This window comes from Solanum pennellii, chromosome 9, assembly GCF_001406875.1.
Source record: "Solanum pennellii chromosome 9, SPENNV200".
In the NCBI taxonomy this organism is placed as follows: domain Eukaryota; kingdom Viridiplantae; phylum Streptophyta; class Magnoliopsida; order Solanales; family Solanaceae; genus Solanum; species Solanum pennellii.
The window spans coordinates 81,947,885-81,969,599 of NC_028645.1; the positions used below are offsets into that span (position 1 = coordinate 81,947,885).

Genomic DNA, 21,715 nt, shown 5'->3' on the forward strand with positions numbered 1-21,715 from the left:
TATATATATTGTAATTAATATAAAATATACTAAAGTTAGATGCATTAATATATATAATGTGCTGTAAATTTTTATTTCTTTTTCTAGATAAGAATATTTTTTGATTAGATATTTTTTTATGTATTTATTAATGGGAAAATTTTATATATCAAACTAATAACCTAAAATAAATGGAGTAGCTAGGGTTTATTTTAATTGTGCTCCATAGCAAACGTTTGCGAAAAATTGCTAGGAGCCTCTCTCCCAAATATCTCGCTCGCCACTCTCCTTCAGTCTCTCGCTCGCTTCCTCGCTTTTTATATAAACACAAGTGTATAAAAATTGTTTCTAATTGTATAAAGCAGAGAAAATTGTATAAATACATATATTTTTGTTCCCCTTTCTCCCCTCTTCCAGATCTCGCTCGCCACTCTCCTAAATCTCGCTCGCCACCCTTGCCTTTCTCACTTATACAAACAGAAGCCAAATGTATAAATTGCGTTTCTGTTTGTAAAAAGCGTGAGAAAATTGTTTATGCACATGCAAGTACATATATTTTCGTCCTATACATTTATAATTATACAATAAAAATACTCCCATGCACAGTTTCTTTTGCCTTTCTCTCTTTCTCGTTTTATACAATTTTCATATTGTATCTAATTTTTCTCTTTCTCGTTTTATACTCGATTCAATTGTATATTCCTTGTCAAGTCTCTTTTGTCTTTCTCTTTTTCTCATTTTATACAAATTCAAATTGTATATAATTGCTCTATACACTTATAATAATACACTTCGTTTTTATACAGTTCTCTGCCCAAGTGTCTTTCTCTTTCTTGTTTTATACACTTCGTTTTATACAATTTGCTTCAACTGTATATGTATAGCGAATTATACAGTTTCTATGTTTGCTATGAAGCGCAATTATGCAAACTTTGCTATAGCATATAAATATGAATTTTTTATTTGCTATATGTGAAAGTTGCCGTTTATAAATAGCTAATTAATGAATGATATTGAATTAACAACTAAAACTTGGTTAACGATCCAAAAGTATCCATTTGTCAATTTTTCGTCCTCAAAAATCTCCATTTTGTCCAAATTTGGTCCATAACTATCATTTTCTAATACATTGAAATGCCATTTTTTTAAAAAAAAATTCACTTTAACCATTTAATTATATTTATTTTATTTTAAAAAAAGAAGAAGTGAAAGTACAGATATGGCGCCACAACTCCACGTGAACACTTTAATTATAAAGCTTTATTTATTAAAAATTTATTTCTTACTCCTCTGTCTCCATTTTAATTCATTTCACGTCTATAAAAAAAATTATAATTAAAAAACATATATTATTAAATTACATCTATATCTATTAATCATATGTTTTCGAGATTTGAGCTCTAGTAAAAATATTCTTTAAATTAAAAAAAATAAATCAATATTTAATGCAAGAGTATGGGTTGAAAATAATTAAAATACAACTGTCTTATGTTGTAGAGTACTAATTTTAGAAAGAAAAAGTAAAATATTTTTTTAATTAGAATTTCCACAAATTATTTTAAGTCAAGCTTTGGGATTGAGAATCACAAAGTCCAAAAAAAGATATAATATTTTCTCTGATCTTAAAATATAAATTTCAAATTTGAACTTCTTAAATTACAAATTTTAAATTTAATTTTAATATATAAATATAATTTTATTAAAAATATTATTTTAAAATAAGTTTTATAATATGGACTCCGAACGCCGAGCGAAAAAAAAAATATAATATTTTCTCTTAACCTAAAATATAAATTTCAAATTTGAACTTCTTAAATTACAAATTTCAAATTTAATTTTAATATATAAATATAATTTTATTAAAAATATTATTTTAAAATAAATTTTATAATATGAACTCCGAACTTCGAGCGAAAAAAAAAAAAGAACTTGGATAATACTCCTACTTTTCATCACTCAAAATTTACGAAAGTTTCCTCCTTTCATGTTCCTACACTCCACAACTTGAGTTTTTTCTTCTTGAAACTCGTCATATGTCCAATTTTTTCCTTTGTAAAATCCCATAGGCTTCACATAAAATCATTTAGAAGAGCTTAATTTGATGGGAATTTAAAAGGGTTGTCTTGAAATACTTCAATTTTTTCTAATCTTGAAAAACTGTAGTAAGCTCAAAGGTGACATTTTTATCTTGTCATAAGCAAGAAAGTTCAAAATGTTGCCTAAAGAACCATCATTTTGTATATATAATACAGAGGATGGGGTTGATGAGTTGAAGGAAAATCAAGATTTGGTTAGGTCTGTGACAATAGGGGATATTGTATCAGATATAGGTAGTAGTGATTTCAGTTTTGGGAAAAAGGGGATGGGGTTGATTGAGGAAGATGAGAATGAAGATGAGGAAAAAAGGGTTTTTTATGAGGTTAATGAGCTAGGATTTGAAGAGAGTGAACGAGTAATTAGTTCAAAGTATCATGGTGGGGTTGAGTTTGAATGTTTAGATTTTGATGGAAATGGGGATGTTGAGGAATATTATAAAAGGGTTCTTAAAGAAGATCCCTCTAACCCTTTGTATTTGAGGAATTATGCTCAACTTTTGCAGGTCAGTCTTTGTGTCTTGTTCCTTTTGAGAAATCATTTTTCTCTTTCCATTTCACATTATTTTGTTGTGGTTACTGCTTTTATTCCCTTTTTCAGTTGCTTAGAAATGCTTTATTTATAAGCCGAGGGTCTAGCGGAAACAACCTCTCTATCTCTATGAGATAAAGGAAAGGTCTGCGTACACTTTATCCTCCCCGGACCCCATTTGTGTGATTACAATGGGCATGTTGTTGTTGTTGTCGTCATTGTGTTTTTTTTAGTATTTGATGGCATGAGTTGAACTTAAACCGGAGAAAAATGGTCAGTGAGGAGTCATATAGCGGACTGGAACTTGTGTTTGGGATTGAGGTCATAGTTGTTGTAAAGATGTTTGATCCTCATTGCAAGTATTGTAGGATTGCGGAAGTCCGTTTCTTGTGAGTTTTATAACTGCAAACTTAGAATTCTTAACATGGTCAGTGAGTATCCATATAGCCGACCATTATTTGTTTGGGATTGAGATCATAGTTGTTGTTGTATACATGTTTGATCCTCATTGTAAATCCTTTAGAGATTCTAGGATTGTGAAAGTAAGGTTCTTGTGAGTTCTATAACTGCAAAGTTAGAATCTTAAACATGGCTAGTGATGATTCATATAGCCGACTGTAACTTGTTTGGCATTGAGATCATAGTTATTGTTGCTGTTGTATAATTGTTTGATTCTCTTTGTAAGTCCTTTACATATTCTAGGATTGTGAAAAGTAAGTTCTTGTGAGTTCTATAGCTGCACAGTTGGAATTATAATTATGGAACTAAAGTCACCTCCGTGAATTTGATCTCATCTTTGGCTTCTTGCTCTTGCTGTAAGTTGCCCCTATAAAATAAAATAGTTGGATGAGTATGCCAGGATAGTAATAGTAGATTGAATAAATTTAAACAAATTAGGATCCAATTTTGGACCTTCTATAATCAGTTCACTCATTTCGAAGCTTAAATCTTCTAATACTAAGTATGGATTAGCAGTTGCACAACCAGGTCACGAGAAGGGAAGTAAGTGAGAAGACTCTTCTTTCATGATGTTCTAGGATGCCAATGTACGTCGACAATAAATTTATTAGTGGTTTGAAATGTAAAAAGCATACAACAGTAACTGTCATGTGCTATTCTGTTCTTCCTAATAGATACTTCGGAAATCTGGTCATTATAGCTATTGTGATTCTTTGACTGGAAAAGCACATAACATTATATGCTTAGATGCTATGTGGTTTTAGATATATCTCCATCTTTATTTTTGTCTTTTTCTTTAGATCTAGTCCAATCTTGATTTTGTTTTTGTAGCGACAACTTTTTCTTCATGTAACCCACTGTATTCTTGTCTCTAGTCTAAGGGAGATCTTCCTGGAGCTGAACACTATTACTTTCAAGCTACACTAGCTGATCCAAAAGATGGAGATACCTTGTCACTGTATGCTAAGTTAGTATGGGAGCTGCACCAAGATAAAGATAGAGCATCAGATTACTTTGAACGTGCAGTACGTACTGCTCCTGAGAACAGGTTATACTTGACTTGCACCTTTCGTTGAAATGAGAGAATGAGTTATTGGTTCAATTAGATATTGATTTACAAAACCTGGGCATGTGAAGAATCTATTAGTCACCTCTCCTCATCTTCTCCTTTTTATTAGTATTTGTGTAGCATCTTAGTCATAAATTTTACCTATTGCAGCTTCTTTGCTTTGTTCATCTTGCTATTTTGTTGTTTTTAATTTTTCTTTCAATCCTGCTTTGATTAAAATTCTTTTGAGCTGAGGGTCTACGGAAACAGCCTTTCTATCCCACAAAGGTGGGGGTAAGGTTTAGGTACATCTTACCCTGCCCAAACCCCACTTGTGGAATTACACTTGTGTTATTGTTGTTGAAATCTATTATTGTTTCCAGCCATGTTCTTGGAGCATATGCTAGTTTCCTCTGGGACATTACTGACGATGAAAGTGAGGATGAAATGAACACACAGAGTGATAAGACTAAGGTTTCTTCCGTTCGTTCTGCCTCAACGAGTATATACATGTGAACTCTGTTTGACTTTAAATTTCTTCTGGATGTGTCAGATTGAGGAAAGTGGGGAAGCTACTGTATCCCGGAACTTAGATTACGAAGAAGCTGACAGACCTGTTAGCCCTCCCTTACATCTTGCAGCAGGATTAGGAATTGGGGTTAATCTAGTTGGTGGCAGCTCTCCTGTTGATTATACTGCAGCTGTATCTGATATGGACGGAAATGCCGAGGAGGAGTACATGAGAATGATCAAAGAAAATCCTCATAACTCCATGCTTTTAAGAAACTATGCTCAGTTTCTTAGTCAGGTGAATGTTTCATATTTTCTGCACTAAATGTTCTTTATTAACATGTATATCATCCATCATATGCTTACAACAATGCCCATTTGATATCTATATATTATCTTGATTTAGAAATGTGTGATTGTCCGAAGCTGCAACCATCGACACAGTCGTTCTCCTTAAGTGTCTGAGATGTCTCAAGCTCTCTCCCTAATATGCTTTTTAAGATTTCAACCCTTTCTTTAAATTGTACAAAAGAACAGCAGGTCATCCTAATTCAGTAGGATTGGGATGGAGAAATATAAATGCATGCTCAAATATGAAATTTTCTTGAACATTATGTCATTCCTTTCACCAGATCTTTACAATAGCTACAACAGTTTATCGTTTACTTATCAGAACGTAACCAAAACCAATAAAAGCTATCTCCCTTTATTGGTGCTTACATATTAATAATATCGACTGGTCTTGCTAATTCTGACATTTCTCATGTTTGCTGTTGGACTGGCAGTCTAAGGGAGACCTACTAGGTGCTGAAGAATATTACTCACACGCAATACTAGCGGATCCTACTGATGGAGAAACTATTTCACAGTATGCCATGTTGATATGGCAACTTCATCAGGATAAAGATAAAGCCTCAACCTACTTTAAGAGGGCAGTTCAAGCTTCTCCACAAGACAGGTAATATTGAATTGAAGCCCCTCGGTATTTTATTCGCAACATGTTGAATTAAAAGTAATAGCGGGAACTTAATAACCTAAGCACTTTTCCTACTTGGTCAGTTATTAAGATGATTTTACAGATTTATGTGATGTGAAGGAAATCTGCTACTGTTTGATAACATTGAAAAGGTTAATGACAAAAGATATTTATATAAGGTCGACGGTAACTTGGTATTATGTGAATGTATTCGTGGAAAAATATAAAGAATTTTGGTGATCTTTGGTGTGATGTCAAAGCATTTGTGCGTTGCGTTTATAATTGCTACTTGCACATCAAGTTCATTGTTCTCATTGTCTGAGACACTGAGTTACTAGCTTGCTTTTTTGCTTTTCAGCGACGTGCTTGCTGCATATGCTAGGTTTCTCTGGCAAACAGAGGAAGATGAAGACGGAGAAGAAGATGAAACGTTAGGTGATCACAATGGAGCACCACTTCTGCAAGGAGTCGCCTAAAGCCTGATGTCAAATGAATTTCTTCACAATCCAGCTTCTAATTCATATTTTAGTTTCTCAAGCTTTTCGCATTATCTAAAGACTTGGAGCTTTCTCTTGTTGTGGAGGATCAAGCATTCTGGGAAAATTTTTAGATGGTAAATGTTGTTTAATGAGCAATAAAATGTGCACAATAATGTTAAATTGACTTTGTACAATGTTCTTTTTGGGAATAATAATAGCAGATGAAAGAGTTGAATAAAAATTTAAATGGAGACTCCTCATTGTAGTAATATACTGTTCTGGACCTCTACTTATACAACATTCATAAATTACAACATAATTCCTCTCTGGTTTGACATGGCAAGTTTTATACATCTTAAGAATGAGTCTCGATAGACAAAGGCGTGATTTAATAGTCAATGAAGTTAGATTGACAAACACAATTTATGAATTGGACAAATGTCACTTTGAATCTTGTTTTTTCTACTTATTTTAACAGCCCGCAATCTCCCACTCCAGGGTACGGGCTATCTCCCAGCACAAGTATCATATAATTCTATCCACCAAGGACTCACAATGCCTCTTACGGTCCAATGCAAGTGATGACAAATGAAACTTTGAACACATAGCCATCCAATATTTCAAACCACACCACACCAGCATAAAGAAAGACCCTCACCGCCTCGTCCCCACTCCTGGAGAGAGTGTGTATGCAGAACAATCAGTAAAAAAGAAAAATATCACATGAGAAACTTGCGCAAAATATCGACTAGCAGGTCAAAACTGCATAAATAATCCTTCAAGTAAAAGTCTATTCATGTACTGAAAACCAACACTTGCTATTTCTGCCAAAAAATTATATGAATTAGGGATGCGTCCTTCCACAAATCTAAATTTTGATGCTTCTCAAAGTATACTAATGTTTTGGAGAACTATGAAGACAAAAAAGCTGTTGGCAACATGGCTTGTACTGAAGGTGTATTTTTTGTCCTTCATGAATTCAACTCCAGCTTATTCCCATGAGTATTGCTCATTTCTCAAGCTTTGCTGATTGCTAGGGTAAGCTCTTTCTTGCCGAGGAGTTTGTCTATAATAACCATTTCCCCTTGATCTGCCATAATCACGGTCACCTCCATCTTGACCACCTCTCCCAAAACCACGGCCACCATAGCGCCCCCTTCCGTCCATGGAGTAGCTAACTCTGCCTCTACCCCTTCCTCCTGTGTCCACATTTTAAATAAGAACAAAATGAATCTTAATACTTTTAGGATGCATAGCAAAAAAAATAAATTTCAGGACTTGAAAATTTTAGTTAAGAAATGTATGAAGCAGTAAGCTTTCAGACAAGGAACAGGCTTAGCAAACTGATACCTAAACACTGTTCTATTTTGGCTATTGCATACACACAGGAACGAAATAATAACCTGAAGAATTAATGAAGGCCACTTGTTATTTACTACTACGAGGTCTTAAGTAAATTCCAATGATACCAGCATAATGACTTGTTTCGAGACTAATACCATGGTGAAGATGTAGGAGCCAAATATTTACATCAGTTGCAGCCTGACAAGAATGCAAGTCAATTGGTGTAACAATAGTCCCCACTGATTATTCTCTACTTTCTGCGTTTCATTATTCATCTCGAAAATAAGTATTGCAAGTAGATCCAACAAAGTACTCCCTCTGTCCCAATTTGTATTGACTCGTCTTTTTAGTCAAGACTCAAAAAGAATCGTAACATTTTTATACTTGGAAATAATTTGGTTTTAAAATTCCCATTTTATCCTTCATGAAATGATTTGTCACACAAAGATCTACAACTTATTTTACACCTCGAGTTTGAAGAGTCTTTTTTTCTAAAACTCTGAGCCAAGTCAAACTAACTCACATAAATTGGGGCGGAGGGAATAGTACTGTTCACTTTATACTGAACTTCTATGAAAACACAGCTCTCTCCAGAGTTAAAACTTTCCTCCGAGAAAAAAAAAAAGAAGGTATGAGGACAGGTTGGTTGATCCACTTCTCTTTTACATCCCTTATCTTCCACCAAGTAGGAATCAAAGTAAATGACATGACACTTGACAAAACAATGTAGAAAAGGTCTCCAAACACCTGCAAGAAGAGTATTTAAAATTGTTCTTCTTGCAGGCTGGACATCTTTTCTACTTTTGTTTTGTCAAGAGTCATGTCATTGACTTTGATTCCTACTTGGTGGATGATAAGGGATGTAAATTGCTAAAGGTGTGTCTAGAGATCACCAGTAGAAAAATATAATGCTTAGAAAAAAACAAGAATTTAGCTTGAAGATGTGCTTGTTTCTGTGAATGAGAAATGCAATAGCTTATTAATTGACCCACAATTGAGAAGATAAAGCCACTTACTTCCTCGAATTAAGTTATTTCTGTTCGGTCTCCTTCCTTCAATGTACAACTGGTGTCCACCAATCTGAACAGTAGATGCCTGCAACAAAGTTTACATAGATTTCAGTACCTACTCTGAATGTGAATGCAGTAATTAGTCTTAGCTGAAGGTATTAATAACAATTCAATGAAGGCGAGATAAATAGAACGAAAAAGAACATATTCATAACTCCCACATAATTTTACATGGAATACTTCGAACTTGTGCCAGTTTATTACTTCATTTGACCTCATACATAAAATGTAGCATCATTCTCAATTACTCAAATAACAAAAACATAGGCTGTTAGTTCAGCCCTCAATTGCATTGAAACTTTAACACGAAAAGGATAATTAAAGATGGCTCAAAATTTTGAAATGTCAATTCAAACCTCAATTGCATTCTGAACCCCAGTTACATCTTCAAATTCGACAAATGCATAGCATACATCAATGTCCTGCATCACATCAAATTCCAGATGAACTTAATATTGAGCTTATCTAGATTCAAGAGTATAGGGCAAAAGAAAGATGATAGAACAAACCTTTCGCGTTCTAATGGCAACAGCATCAGGCTTTAATTTACCAAACTTTTTGAATTCCTCCTCAATTTCATAAGCAGCCATTGTGGTAGGAACATTTTTGACATATACAGACTTGACTTCAACTGCAAAAGGTTCAAAAAGGAAAATCATAAAAGCATATCACTCGAATGAGGTCCCTTAAAAAATAACTCACATCCCTGAGAAGACAGGATGAGTACATTATGCCAAAGTACGAGAAACTAACCTTCATCTTCAACAGCTGAAGCCTCTTCTGTTGCCTCGGTATACCTCTCAATAGTATTAGTCGAATGAACTGATGGCAGAGCAGGAGGCTCTGGCACATGTTGCCACTCTGAAGGAGGTGTAGATTTGTTGAGAGAAGACTGTGCCAGTCCTTGTGCAGAATTCCCTTTAGTAACTTGTAGCTTCCAAATTAGAATCAACCAAATAAAATTAGTTGATCACAAAAGCATACTCAAGACAATATGAGAATGTAACCATTAAACGAAGGTAAAAGGGTCATGGCATACAATAGAAGCATAAGTATGCTTTTGGGGCTCTGCAACAGGTTCCTCAACAGGGCAGGATAAATGGTCTTGTACTGCATTAATTGTACTCTGAAGTGGGCCGTTCGACTGCACCGCAAAATTATCTTCAAGGATATTCTCAGCTTCAGAGACATGCTGAAGCCGATCCTCCGAAAAACTATAGTTATTGACTGGCCCGTTATCTTCAATTTTAGGAGCATCAACAAACTCCCTTGCTTGGATTTCTCCACCAAACATATAGTTGGGCACTGCAGACACCATCATTAATCCTTCATATATGCACATTCTCTTGTCTCGTAGTATTGCAGCATTAGCATGTAGAATTACAGAAAAAAAGTATCGTAGTATTGCAGCATTAGCATGTAGAATTACAGAGAAAAAGTATCCCAAGTCTTCTTTCAGAAGAATTGTCATTTAAGTACATAATTTCTTCTCACCAATATATAGCACATCACTTAAACTACTTCTCACCAGAAAAATAAAAGTACGAACATAGGGAAAATAGTGAGCTTCAGCACTTGAAGCTACTAGTAATATTCTCCCCTAATGACAACTTATTTAAGGGGTGAGGTATTCACCATGCACCCCCTCGCAGCATGGCTCTGTTCCTATTTCACAACCCAGGACCCTCTCTCCTCCTCCAGAAAAGGTACAACAACATAGTGTCATCCACAAGTGGGGTCTGGGGAGGGTTAGATGTACATAGGAGTTACCCCTACCTGTGTGGGGTAAATCCTCCAAGAGAAAGGTAAAAATGGCTTCACCATTACAGCAATGATTTTTCTTTAAAAAAAGTCATTTTTTAAGGGTAGTAACACTAATCTAGAAGACAGAGTAATATGAAACAAAAGAAGTTAGAGAATCCCCCCCCCCCCAAAAAAAAAACAATCAGACCTATCTTAGGATGAAAACCTTGAAGATTGAACTCATACCTTGCTCCTGAAGTGCATTGGAAACATTCAGTTTTGAATCAAGGTTCGAATGTGCTAGATAGGCCAATGGTTGCTGAAGAATTTGCTCCTCATCAACATAGTGAAAGATATCATTGAGGACAAAGTATCCTTTTTCCTGGGGTGCAAGGAAAAATGATTGAACAAACTTCCTACTCCTATTGATACCTTTCACACTGACAGAACCTGAAACCATCACAAGGACACCACCATTCCATGATTCCAAGGAATGGAGTGTTTTTATCTCTATTCCAGTGTACTGTAGCGACGTGACAAGGGTGTGAATTTGCTGCAGAACACAGAAAGAAATGAAAAAAGAAGTAGAATGATTTATATTGGGGGCTAAGGGAATAATACACATCACGAACCATGATTATTAGTTAGCTGAGAATAATAGAAATTTTATTACACTGGAATAGAATTAATTATAGAAGCGAAGATAAAATCTCCCTTTATTGTGACTTAGAAATCATGTAATTTTATTAGTATATTAAAGCATGCAAGTATCAACTCAAAGGAATAGTTATGAATTTTTTTAGATAAAGTAACCCACTGGTATATGATATTAAAAAGGAACTCGTCACAGCAGCAAAATAAGAAGCTCCTCTGATGGAAATGTATGCCTTGGGGAACTTGACACTCTTTCAGATTTCAACTTCTAGCAGACAGAGAAAAAACACTAATACAGCTGACTGGACAGACAGAGAACTTGATTGACAAGCTTCAATTTTTGTTTTTCAGAAAAAACAACTTTTAACAAATCTAGAACATGGATGTTAAGGCAGCCTCATATGATACTTTTCCATATTAGGTGCTCTGTTTTGGAACAGGACTACATCATGAAAAATCTCAAAACTAATCTAGAACGTATGGACACCATATAGATGGCATGACTGTAGACATGAGGTCCCAGTTAAGGACATGCATCTAGCAAGAGCAACCAATCACTGGTTAGCCAATTACAACCCATATAGTACTAACAATCAGTTATACAATAATTAGTGTTACAAAATTGGTAATGAGCTCCAAAATTTGCACATGACAACAGAAAGAACTACACAAAATCAAAAAATGCTGGTCTAATGTTAAAGTCAGCCACGTATAACACATCAAGAGCAACAAAATGAAGAATATTAATTATCTAACTAGTTTATGTGCATTTGAGGTCCAATCTCTAGATAGACAAACTAGAGAATGGTTAAGCTTTGTTGTTAATCTATTTTTTGCCCAAAAAGATAGTAAAGGCACTAGAATAAAAAAATTGCAGCTAGGTTTCACCAGTGTAAATTGAATAAATTTGGATCAGCCAAGCTCTAGGAAAAAGCAACCAAAGTCCAACACAAACTCCAAAAGCACTAAATTTAGAAATAACTTCAAAGAAGGTTTTACTCATAAGGAAATTAAAGAAGGTACTTAAGATAAAATACCAGCATTCCTGAAGCAGTCTCTCTCGTGCTGGAATCAATTCGAAGCACAGTACTAGCATCACTGTAGAACTGGTGAACAAAATCCGGTTGGGTCTGTAACATCTGATAATACTGGCCCACGAAGTATGTCCCCACCTGAATCATTACCCAAAACCGCAGAAAGATGAAATTCAAATCCCAGGCATTAAAAATCAATCAAACAACACTTCAATCCTAAACGAGTTGGGATCGGCAATATGAATTCTTAAAATATTCCCCTCTATTTAGACTAATTTCATTGTAACACTGATAAGAAATTTGACTTCTAAAGAAAAAGAAGGGTTCTATACGGTATAAAGGATCTCTAAATCTCACACTTGTCCTTACCTAATCTAGTGTAAGTCAAGTGATAACAACTAACCTAGATAGGTTAGTCCTAATTACTCCATAACTAACTGTTTCTTGGACCATTTATCCTTAACTAGCTGGTAGTGTCTATATATATCGTTTGTTTCTATTGTGCTATATGCTTAATTAAGTTTGCATTTATTACTAGATTCAGAAACTCTTTTCTCAGAAAACCTGTCCCCATTTAGGAAATTTAATCACTACACCATCACAACTACATACATATGCATTTATAGGAAAATTAAACAGAAAAAAATTCCTCTAGTAGTTCCTATATCTCTTAATACAGAATATACACACTCATATCCGTAAAGACTTTTTCTTGAAACAGGTAACATCATAAACATAAAAAGTTCTTCTTTATACTACAGAAATGTTTTTTGGAACAAAAAGATTTCAGATTTACACTACAGAATTTTTACATTTCCAAGTCACTTAACAGCCACAGCCAATTCGTAACTAGCAAAACAGGGCACATGACCATGGCCAGAAACCAAGGCAAACCCCTTCAGCCAAAAATCCATTCATATATATATATCTATAACCACAGATATAAAAAAAAACAAAAAAAGAGCATTCCTCGCTCCAATTACAAATGACTTAACAGGCATGGAAGAAACAGCAAAAACACAAATTTGCCTTCACATTTCTACTCAACTATTCTGCAAATGACTTGTACAATCAAAGAATAAACGGATACAGACTCAGCAGAAGAGATACCTGAGCAGCAGTTACTGGCAAGTGAAAAGGCGTCGCCATTTCGTAAAACCCGGTGGCGGCGGCAGCTTAAACAGCGGTAGAAATGAACTCGTCAATCCAATTAGACTGAGAATCTAAAAAAAACCTAGATCTAACAAAAGATCTAAAATCCCCCCCAAAAAAAACCCTAGATTTTCACAGCATTCACATTTGCGCCGCAAGCAAAAAAGCAGCAACAGCGTCTTCTCCCATTACACTCCACAAACAGTAAATAGCACTGAATTCGTTCGTCACTGACTCTTCAATTTCTAGAGAGAGAAAATGGAGTGACCGCTTGAGACCACTGGTTCTAGAGAGAGAGAGTGAGAGCTGCTGAAATTTATAAGGTGTTGCTGGCTGTGTTTTTGGGGACGGTGGCGCTGCTTTTTTATTGGTTGAGTGAATGTCCGTTTGTTATCCACCGTTGATTTAGACCTCATGATAGGGCTTCTTTTTATTTTTTTATTTGCTTATAGGATTATCTAATAGCGTGAATGTTTTCCATGGAACATGTTTTGATACGAACGAAAAATGTGTTCTTGGAAAATAAGTTGATTTTATCAAAAAAAAATTATATTTGGTTGGTGAACGGGAAATAGAATTGGTGAACGATTTTTTTTAAAAAAAATATCTATTAATTTTACAGAGTAGAATTTTTATTTTTTTTAGGAAAATAGTTTTTGACTTGAGAACCAACTCAATAGTTGATCTGGCACCGGGCTCCATCACCTGATATGAGACCTTGACCTCTACTCTCGACAATCGAACTAAACCTAATCTTGACTATGACTTGAATTGGGTAACGATCCCAAGATCCAACTTAGAATGTAATCCCGACTCCTGATTCGAGAACTCGTGATGTAACTTTTGAATTGGGTTCCGACCTTCCCGATCCAAGACTGGAGACCTCCCATAAACGGCCGTTGACTCTGACCCTAACATCTGATTCAAGATCCAACTTTTGAATCGGGGTCTAACCATAGACCTGAAGACAACTATCATTCGAGACCTACCCCCGATTTCGGCCCGAGACCTCAACACCCGATCCTAACCCAAGACCTGACACCCAACTCGAGACCCAACCCTAACGCTGATTCGAGAATCGACCCCCGAGTCCTCGACCTCGACCCTAACCCCGAACCCAACCATGATCCGGACACGACCCTAATTTTGTAATTTTATTAGTAAGGCAAGATATGACTAATAGATAGCAACGCAAAACAAGAAATTACTCCAATGAAGTGTTGTGAAATAAATTAAAATTTGATTTTCTTAAAAGTACATATAGGGTGAGATAGGGAAGGGATGGAGGAAATAAGACGATTCATGAGTCATAGTTTTCTTGAATCACAATGATCATATATATTTATTAATAAGAAATTATTAAAACCAAGCAAGATGTGACTACAATATAAAGGGGTGATATACGACTTAAATGAAGTGACTTATAGTGCAAGAGCGTTCCCATTTTTTTTTACTTACTCTTTCATTTTCATTTCATTTCAAATTCAGCCGACTCCCGACTATGGTCTAAACCTCTCTCGAATAAGGAAGGACAACATAACATTAGCTTCAATTGAACAAGCTCAATCTTAAAAAGAAAAGATTGTAGACCAACATTGAACATTTCAACGTGGCCACTAAAGAAGGTGAAGATTAGACGAGAGACTAGACTAACTTACTCGTGAGCATTAGGCTCCGTAATTGAAAATATATTCCTTAATTAGTATATTTCCATAAGAAATAGATCCCAAGCATTATCTAGTGAAATTGCTTGTACTAATTGACTCATTTAATAGTTCTCTAAAATATGATGAAAGGAACAATTACATCTCTCTCTAAATCATAAAATGAAGGAAAGAGAAGAAGAAGAAAAAAGAAAGCTCATTGTATGTGTGATGTAATACAAATAGTTACATCTCCTTTTGACCTAGTTAAAGCCTTTTTAGCCATCTTAATCCATGAACTAAAATTGTTCTTCTGTAGATGGCAAATTTCAACTTATACAACTAATATACAAAGAATTTTGTCCCATCTTATTGTTTCTTCCCTTGTGCTAAGCTAACTCGCAATGCCCTTCCATCCAATTCCTGATAAACACATATACAAAAGGGTAAAATTGTAAGTAGTTCTTTCATTTTTCTCACGAAATTGAAGTTTCGTGTATCAACGATATACAATATTTATGCAATTATATCACTTATGATATACAATATTTATGCATTCACGTGAGATACACTCAAACTGATTTGAAAAAGAGAGTTCAAGAAATGCATACCACTCCATTGAGATTGTTAAGAGCATTCTCCATTTCTTCTCTAGTCTCAAAGCTCACAAAACCGTAGCCACGAGATCTCCCGGTCTCACCATCATACAGTACCCTAGCACCAACAACAGTTCCATATTCTTGAAATGCTTGCGCTAAACTTTCAGATGAGACTGACCACGCCAAATTACCAACAAAGAGCTTGTGTTCTGTTTCGGGGTAAAGTGGTTCTTTTGGTTTAGGCTTATCCGAGAAATTCACCCTTAGGGTTCTGCCACCATACTCCTGAAATCAGTAAATCATGCTTTAGTACATAGCCTCAGATAAGCTCAACGTCAGAAATATTTTGTAATATTCAACATCGATTCATGAAAGCAAATTGAAGTAATCTCTTACTCTTCCATCTAGATTTTCGACGACTGTCTTGCAATCTTCAAGAGTACTCATTGTCACAAATGCAAATCCTCTGCTTTTACCTGTGTCCCTATCATAAAGAACCTGGAGAAATTGGACAAATTAGCATGTAAAATACATTTGGGACATATATAGGAGGAACATTTTGGTTTTGATTAGGAGGAAGTTTTCTCGTAGCATTAAAAAGATGGTTAAATCGCAGCATACATGCTTTTATAACGTTTTAATTATGAGCACAGTTCCGTCAAGTTCAATCCAAGCTTCAAACCTTTTTGCGCGCAAGTGATCACCTTCGCTCTCATTATTTCAACTGACTTTCACTTAACTAACTGAGTCAAAACTGGAAAGTATTATTTTCTAAATACAATCACAAAGTTCAATTGCGAACTTTCATATTCAAGTTCCGGTTCAAATACTAGTCACTTTTGGAACTTATTCAACATCAGCTTATTCATGAAGCAATACGCTGCACTTGTTGGCTCTGTTACATGAACTTGTAGACGGGTATGTATCTACGAGTATGTGTAAGTATATGGAAAGGTAAATTCAATTTTTGTTTTCTACATCTCGAGGGATTTCGACAATGCACCCATCTCTTATCACATTTTTTCGACACAAATACGTCAAGATATATAAGTGAAGGATCCACATAACATAGCTAAGGTGGTACGACGTACACTCACATTTTAGCACCTATTTATTCTACGAGTACTTATTTTCCATGAGATAGTAATCAAGATCATCAACATCAACGACTCTATGTAAACACCTAATGCGTCAATGTGGTTCACAAAATGGTAACACAAAAACCAGAGCATAGATCAAACACCTTAATCTACTTCAAGAAGTAACTATAACACAATAATATATAGAAATTCAATCCTCAACTAAACAATTCAGTAAGAACACAAATCCCACTAGTTTAGAGCCTAATTACGAGTTTTCCCATGGGTTTTTGATATTACCATTTGTGCCATATTTTGGTCCTCAGATACACTATCTCACGCGTTATCTCGGATACACAGAGTCAAAATTCGATGTAATTTGTTTCAGATACATTGTATTCAAATGGATTCGGATGTATACGAGATACGAGATGAAATTGGCTATACGAATACTCATACTTCGCTCTAATTTATGTAAAATGCATACCTCAACAAGTTCAGGACTAGCATAGTCTTGAACAATCCCAGCAAGTTGTGCACTATCACAAAGATACGGCAAATTCCCAAAATAAAGCTTAGTATTAACACCTTCACTTTCACTACTCCCATCGGAATCCTCTCCTACCTTCTCCTCCTCCTCCTCATCCACCGCCGGCGCCGGCACCGGCACCTCCTCCTCCGTCACCGCCGCTTCCGCCTCCTCTTGCGCCACCGCAGCTGATAGCCTGGGCAATACCCTCCACTTCTTGTAAATCGACGTCAGTTCACTTACCGACGATGAAATTAAAGTTAGATTTGGAGTTCTAGTTGATGAAATTTTAAGTAGATGATCGGAATTAGTCAAATTTGATTTAGTACGTATAGAATGAAGACTGGAAAACGAAGAAGCTATTGCTGTGGCAGCTGCGGCCGCCATGATTTCGCCGGAATTTCAATTTTTGATCGGAAAATTTTTCGTACAGAAGAATTGAGAAAAAATGGAGGGATATTATTAGTGAGTATTTTATTTTATTTATTTGAGTGGTGAAATGGAGAGATGAAAATCCAAAGAGATAGGAAAAAAATATAGATGAGGTGGATATTGTATAATTGATAAGGTTTTTGGATTTTTGCTTTTATATTTTTTATTGAATTGAAACTCTTTTTTTATTGGCTATTTTGGTAATCTTTTTTGTAATGTTGGTGTTTTATTAGCCACACAATATGTTAGCAAACTTTCTAGAAAGTGAAATGGGAAACAAAAGTACAACACATGTAATATCGTAACGGAGATAGAGAAATTATTTTTGAAAGACCTTTATGTTTAGTGCATAACTGATTAACGTAGTTTTAAAAAGAAAATACGATAGTGAAGAGAATACAAGATTGTATTGAGTATTCAATAAAAGGAATAGTAATAATAAGGAAATGATGCGGTAACTGAAATATATGTCAAAAAACCAAAACACTACGTTTCTAAGATATTTTTGTTATCGATTGACATCTATTCTCCCATGACGTGTGTGCAGCAAGTGTTGATGAAAAAGGAAGCTCAAGATTGATTTTTTTTATCGACACTTACTGCAGACACGTCAGTCAACTGCGTTGGATTAATTATGAAACTAATAAAAGATGCAATATATAAATCTATCATATCATATATATCGAACAACACATTTTATGTTTAGTACAAACTTTTCATAACTAAAGCTTGTCTTATCTTATTCAAAATTCTTTCCATGACATTATTATTATATAGAAATTGGAAAGAACACACACTCAACAACAACAACAAAAAAAAAAGTACAAAAATTACTAATACTCAAACCCCTTAGTATAACTCTTCAACTCAGGTACGTGCAAGTCTGATTCTTTTTTCATCATTTAAGCGTAGATGGAAGGATTAGCGAGGAGGTAATCTTCGACAGCCTTGAAAAGTTCCATGGCATGTTTTTTTCCTTCGTTGTGTTCTTCATCCTTTATAACATAGTCACCTTTTGTGTGGAACTCAGTTTTTGTCTTGCAAACACAACCTCCATTTCCAGCAGGTTCAAATTTGACATCATGGGTAATTGATTCCAATTTGTCTCCAAGAACATCACCTTCTATAAGTGAATATTTTGTTACCAAATTCTTGTCATCAATTGCATGAATCTTGTGCTTCAAATACTTTATTGGACCACCTGATGATATTAACAAAATAATATATAAGTTTGGGAAAATGCACAAGTATCCCCTTAACCTATGCTCGAAATCCCAGAGACACACTTATACTATACTAAGGTCCTATTACCCCCTGAACTTATTTTATAAGTAATTTTCTACCCCTTTTTAGCTTACGTGGCACTAGTTTGAAAAAAAAAGTCAAACATCGTTAAGCCCATAAGATAGTGCCACGTAGGCTAAAAAGGGGTAAAAAATTATTAATAAAATAAGTTCAGGGGGGTAATAGGACCTTAGTATAGTATAAGTGTGTCTCTGAGATTTCGGGCATAGGTTGAGGGGTACTTGGGCATTATCCCTATAAGTTTCGTAATATAATCAATGTAAATATTTCGAAGAATATCTATATATATGTTAAATGAACGAGTTGAAATCTATTTTATTCTATTAAAAACGCATTAAAAGTATTTTGATTTTTTGAATTTGAGTTTTATATCGAAATTATCAAATGTATGAGTTTCATATATGAACTATCACCAAATATTTATTAAAATACACTTAAACTATTAGTTATTCAGTTTTCTTATCTGAACAGTAGTGATATTTTAGGTAGAAAAAATAGTTCGAATGTGTTTGGAGAAACATTTGATAGTCCACGTAGAAAACTCACATACATATCAAAACACACTTGAATTATCAATTGTTCACTTTTCTTATCTGAACAGTAGTGATATTGACTGATAGTTCAAACGTGTTTTCGAGAAATTTAATGATAGTCCAAATAGAAAACTTAAACACCTAACAGTTCAGCTTTGAACCTCAAAAACCTGAAATACTTTAGACGTGTTTAATTTTAACAGAATTCACTTTAAGAATTTATTTAGTCATATGCGTTAACAATATGAAAAAAATATTTACACAATCAGATCGTTCATTTATATTAACAAGGTAGTAAAAATGATAAATGCAAAAACTAATTATATTACCTTCAACAAAATTTATCTTCTTAATGCTTCCATCTCCCTCAGTCTCAACATTCTTAACATTTGGCATCAATTTAGGAACAAGATTGTCACCATCAACAACCAAAGCTTTGAACAACCTATTAGGGGACACTGTGCTTGTGGCTTCATGTGTATAGGTAGTGACACCCATAATTTAAAATATTTTTTCCAACTTTTAGTAATAAAAAAAGAGAATATATATAAGAAGTGAAATTAATGTGCTAGCTAGTTTTGAGTTGAGGGATATAATGCTAAGTTTTAGATGGTATTTATAGGGTATAAAATGGAGTGAGAGTTAAGAGTTTAGAGTTTGAAGTCATCACCAACCTTAGCTTTAATGTTAATTTCAATATTCAAAGTAGGCCATTCTTGACTTCTATATCCATTTTTTCTAGATGGTGTAGTTATCGTCTCGTAAAAAGCAAATTCAGAATTTAAATTATATGTTTTAAATTCATTATATTTCAATGTTATGGATTTACGCTTCTATACAAAAGTTTCGCATTGATGATAAATGAGATGGTGGACTCCATATAAGACTTAGACAATCTTCCTCCCTTTAAGCTAACTTTTGGGGTGTGAGTTAGGCCTAAGACCTAATTTCACATCGTATCATCAAAATTGTCCACGCACCAAATCTAAGCACTAGATAGGGTGTCAAAGTTAGATAAAGTGTGAGTTACGCCTAAGTCCTAATTTCACAATTTTTATGAATTTATTTTAAAAATATTAGGTTTAAATGAATCTGTTACATTCACCTTTATCATTGCGCTAAATCAAAGTTTTTTAATTTTGAATTCTAAAGATGAAAACAACTTTATTCTCAATCACTTATATTTTGAACGTTGAATCCTAAAATGAAGATATTCTATAAAGAATATTTTTTTCGTTTTAACAAACTTTACATTATTAATCGAAATTGAAAATAATATCAAATATCAGATGAAAAACGAAAATATATATTCCATATTGCGCGTCACTTAGTTCAAATTAATTTTGTTGGTTGTGGCTTTGGATATCTTCATGACAAAATGGTCTAACAATGAGGCTTGATGACACATTAAAAGTATACTCCATATCAAAATTGTGTCATATATATCCAAATCCTTTGTATTTTTTTTTAATAATACACAAGATAATAATTAAAATTAAGATAAAATATACAAATAACTTTATCACAAAAAAATTCGGTATTATAATCATAAAAAAAAAAGATTATTGGACATAATTTTTTTGTGAAAGTGAATAATTTTTATATGATAAATATTAAGATTATTTTTTTACATATTTAATAAATATATATCAAAAGATCGATTCAATCTACCTTGCTCAAGCTTTACTGATAAATAAACTTACTTGAGGTTTATTTTAGATAAATTTCGAAAAATATAACCCAATTCTATTTAATTACGAATTAATTTGGATTGATGTAACAAGTCAACATAGTTGATGATTAAATATATTTTCAAAAATAATTAAAAATATAAAGTAAAAAAGTTACTTTTACTATTATTTTCACATAAAATAAGACTAATAATAATAATAGGTTATTGTTTGTTGCCTCTTAGTAATTGGGTGTGTAGGTGGGGAGGATAATATAAATTAATTAAGAATATGGTTTTAAACGACTTTCCACATATAGTTTTTGGAAGCTTTTGTTTATGTATAGTTAATAAAATAATTTTGAATTTAAGTTATATATATTATATGAATAAGATTTTTTTATATATTTTGAGTATATTCAAATTATATTTTTTATTTATTTTAGATCTTAAAATTTTATTTTAAATAAAAAATATAAATATGAATATATTTAAATAATTATTATCTAATAATAATTTATTATTTTGGAAATTTTTATTTTACCTTTTTCTTTTTTAAAAGTGAAATCTTTTACAAGTGTAGAAATATTGACCAAGTAAAGCCAATATTGGTAATGTGAAAGTAGGAATTATGTCATGTTTGGATGCAAATTACAATACATATCGTACAACTCATCAAATAAATATTATTTTTAAAATAATACATATATTAGATTCTAAATTGGCTTCAAATTTTAACTTTGACCTCCAATTTTTATAATGCACAAACAGACACTTTAATTATCCAACTTTTAAATAAATAAACACATGAGTTCTCCATGGCACAATACACGTAGGACAAAAAATGACATGT

General features: G+C 33.7%; 4 protein-coding genes across 4 annotated transcripts; 1 reads left to right on the forward strand and 3 right to left on the reverse strand.

The window, feature by feature from the left end:
* Nucleotides 1-1,919: 1,919 nt before the first annotated feature.
* LOC107031783 lies at nucleotides 1,920-6,345 on the forward strand. The gene is made up of 6 exons (XM_015233255.2): nucleotides 1,920-2,578; nucleotides 3,939-4,111; nucleotides 4,495-4,585; nucleotides 4,665-4,919; nucleotides 5,407-5,579; nucleotides 5,956-6,345. The coding sequence occupies exons 1-6, from the start codon at nucleotides 2,192-2,194 to the stop codon at nucleotides 6,071-6,073; spliced, it is 1,197 nt and encodes a 398-aa protein (XP_015088741.1). The 5' UTR covers nucleotides 1,920-2,191; the 3' UTR covers nucleotides 6,074-6,345.
* A 463-nt stretch (nucleotides 6,346-6,808) lies between these two features.
* LOC107031299 (putative G3BP-like protein) lies at nucleotides 6,809-13,410 on the reverse strand. The gene is made up of 9 exons (XM_015232618.2): nucleotides 13,032-13,410; nucleotides 11,925-12,059; nucleotides 10,480-10,786; nucleotides 9,530-9,795; nucleotides 9,244-9,424; nucleotides 9,000-9,121; nucleotides 8,847-8,912; nucleotides 8,437-8,515; nucleotides 6,809-7,275 (listed from the first exon to the last, which is right to left on the reverse strand). Exons 1-9 carry the CDS (start codon nucleotides 13,068-13,070, stop codon nucleotides 7,067-7,069), a joined length of 1,404 nt encoding a protein of 467 aa, XP_015088104.1. The 5' UTR covers nucleotides 13,071-13,410; the 3' UTR covers nucleotides 6,809-7,066.
* Nucleotides 13,411-14,819: 1,409 nt separating this feature from the next.
* Nucleotides 14,820-17,441, reverse strand: LOC107031561 (28 kDa ribonucleoprotein, chloroplastic). Its single transcript, XM_015232978.2, has 4 exons — nucleotides 16,882-17,441; nucleotides 15,712-15,813; nucleotides 15,328-15,600; nucleotides 14,820-15,139 (listed from the first exon to the last, which is right to left on the reverse strand). The coding sequence occupies exons 1-4, from the start codon at nucleotides 17,308-17,310 to the stop codon at nucleotides 15,086-15,088; spliced, it is 858 nt and encodes a 285-aa protein (XP_015088464.1). The 5' UTR covers nucleotides 17,311-17,441; the 3' UTR covers nucleotides 14,820-15,085.
* Nucleotides 17,442-18,013: 572 nt separating this feature from the next.
* LOC107031670 (pathogenesis-related protein STH-2-like) lies at nucleotides 18,014-19,786 on the reverse strand. Its single transcript, XM_015233112.2, has 2 exons — nucleotides 19,523-19,786; nucleotides 18,014-18,556 (listed from the first exon to the last, which is right to left on the reverse strand). The coding sequence occupies exons 1-2, from the start codon at nucleotides 19,689-19,691 to the stop codon at nucleotides 18,258-18,260; spliced, it is 468 nt and encodes a 155-aa protein (XP_015088598.1). The 5' UTR covers nucleotides 19,692-19,786; the 3' UTR covers nucleotides 18,014-18,257.
* Between the last annotated feature and the right edge of the window lie 1,929 nt (nucleotides 19,787-21,715).

What these genes read in the sequence shown, in the direction of transcription:
- LOC107031670 (XM_015233112.2), bottom strand. Translation starts at nt 19,691, where the DNA reads ATGGGTGTCACTACCTATACACATGAAGCCACAAGCACAGTGTCCCCT. An exon ending in GAAGATAAATTTTGTTGAAG is followed by an intron (nt 18,557 to 19,522) that starts GTAATATAATTA and finishes TAATATCATCAG; the next exon opens with GTGGTCCAATAAAGTATTTG.
- LOC107031561 (XM_015232978.2), bottom strand. Translation starts at nt 17,310, where the DNA reads ATGGCGGCCGCAGCTGCCACAGCAATAGCTTCTTCGTTTTCCAGTCTT. An exon ending in TCGAAAATCTAGATGGAAGA is followed by an intron (nt 15,601 to 15,711) that starts GTAAGAGATTAC and finishes TACTGATTTCAG; the next exon opens with GAGTATGGTGGCAGAACCCT. An exon ending in TTAACAATCTCAATGGAGTG is followed by an intron (nt 15,140 to 15,327) that starts GTATGCATTTCT and finishes TGTGTTTATCAG; the next exon opens with GAATTGGATGGAAGGGCATT.
- LOC107031299 (XM_015232618.2), bottom strand. Translation starts at nt 13,070, where the DNA reads ATGGCGACGCCTTTTCACTTGCCAGTAACTGCTGCTCAG. An exon ending in AGACTGCTTCAGGAATGCTG is followed by an intron (nt 10,787 to 11,924) that starts GTATTTTATCTT and finishes TGTGTTCTGCAG; the next exon opens with CAAATTCACACCCTTGTCAC. An exon ending in TTGCCATTAGAACGCGAAAG is followed by an intron (nt 8,913 to 8,999) that starts GTTTGTTCTATC and finishes GATGTGATGCAG; the next exon opens with GACATTGATGTATGCTATGC.
- LOC107031783 (XM_015233255.2), top strand. Translation starts at nt 2,192, where the DNA reads ATGTTGCCTAAAGAACCATCATTTTGTATATATAATACAGAGGATGGG. An exon ending in ATGCTCAGTTTCTTAGTCAG is followed by an intron (nt 4,920 to 5,406) that starts GTGAATGTTTCA and finishes TTGGACTGGCAG; the next exon opens with TCTAAGGGAGACCTACTAGG. An exon ending in CAAGCTTCTCCACAAGACAG is followed by an intron (nt 5,580 to 5,955) that starts GTAATATTGAAT and finishes TTTGCTTTTCAG; the next exon opens with CGACGTGCTTGCTGCATATG.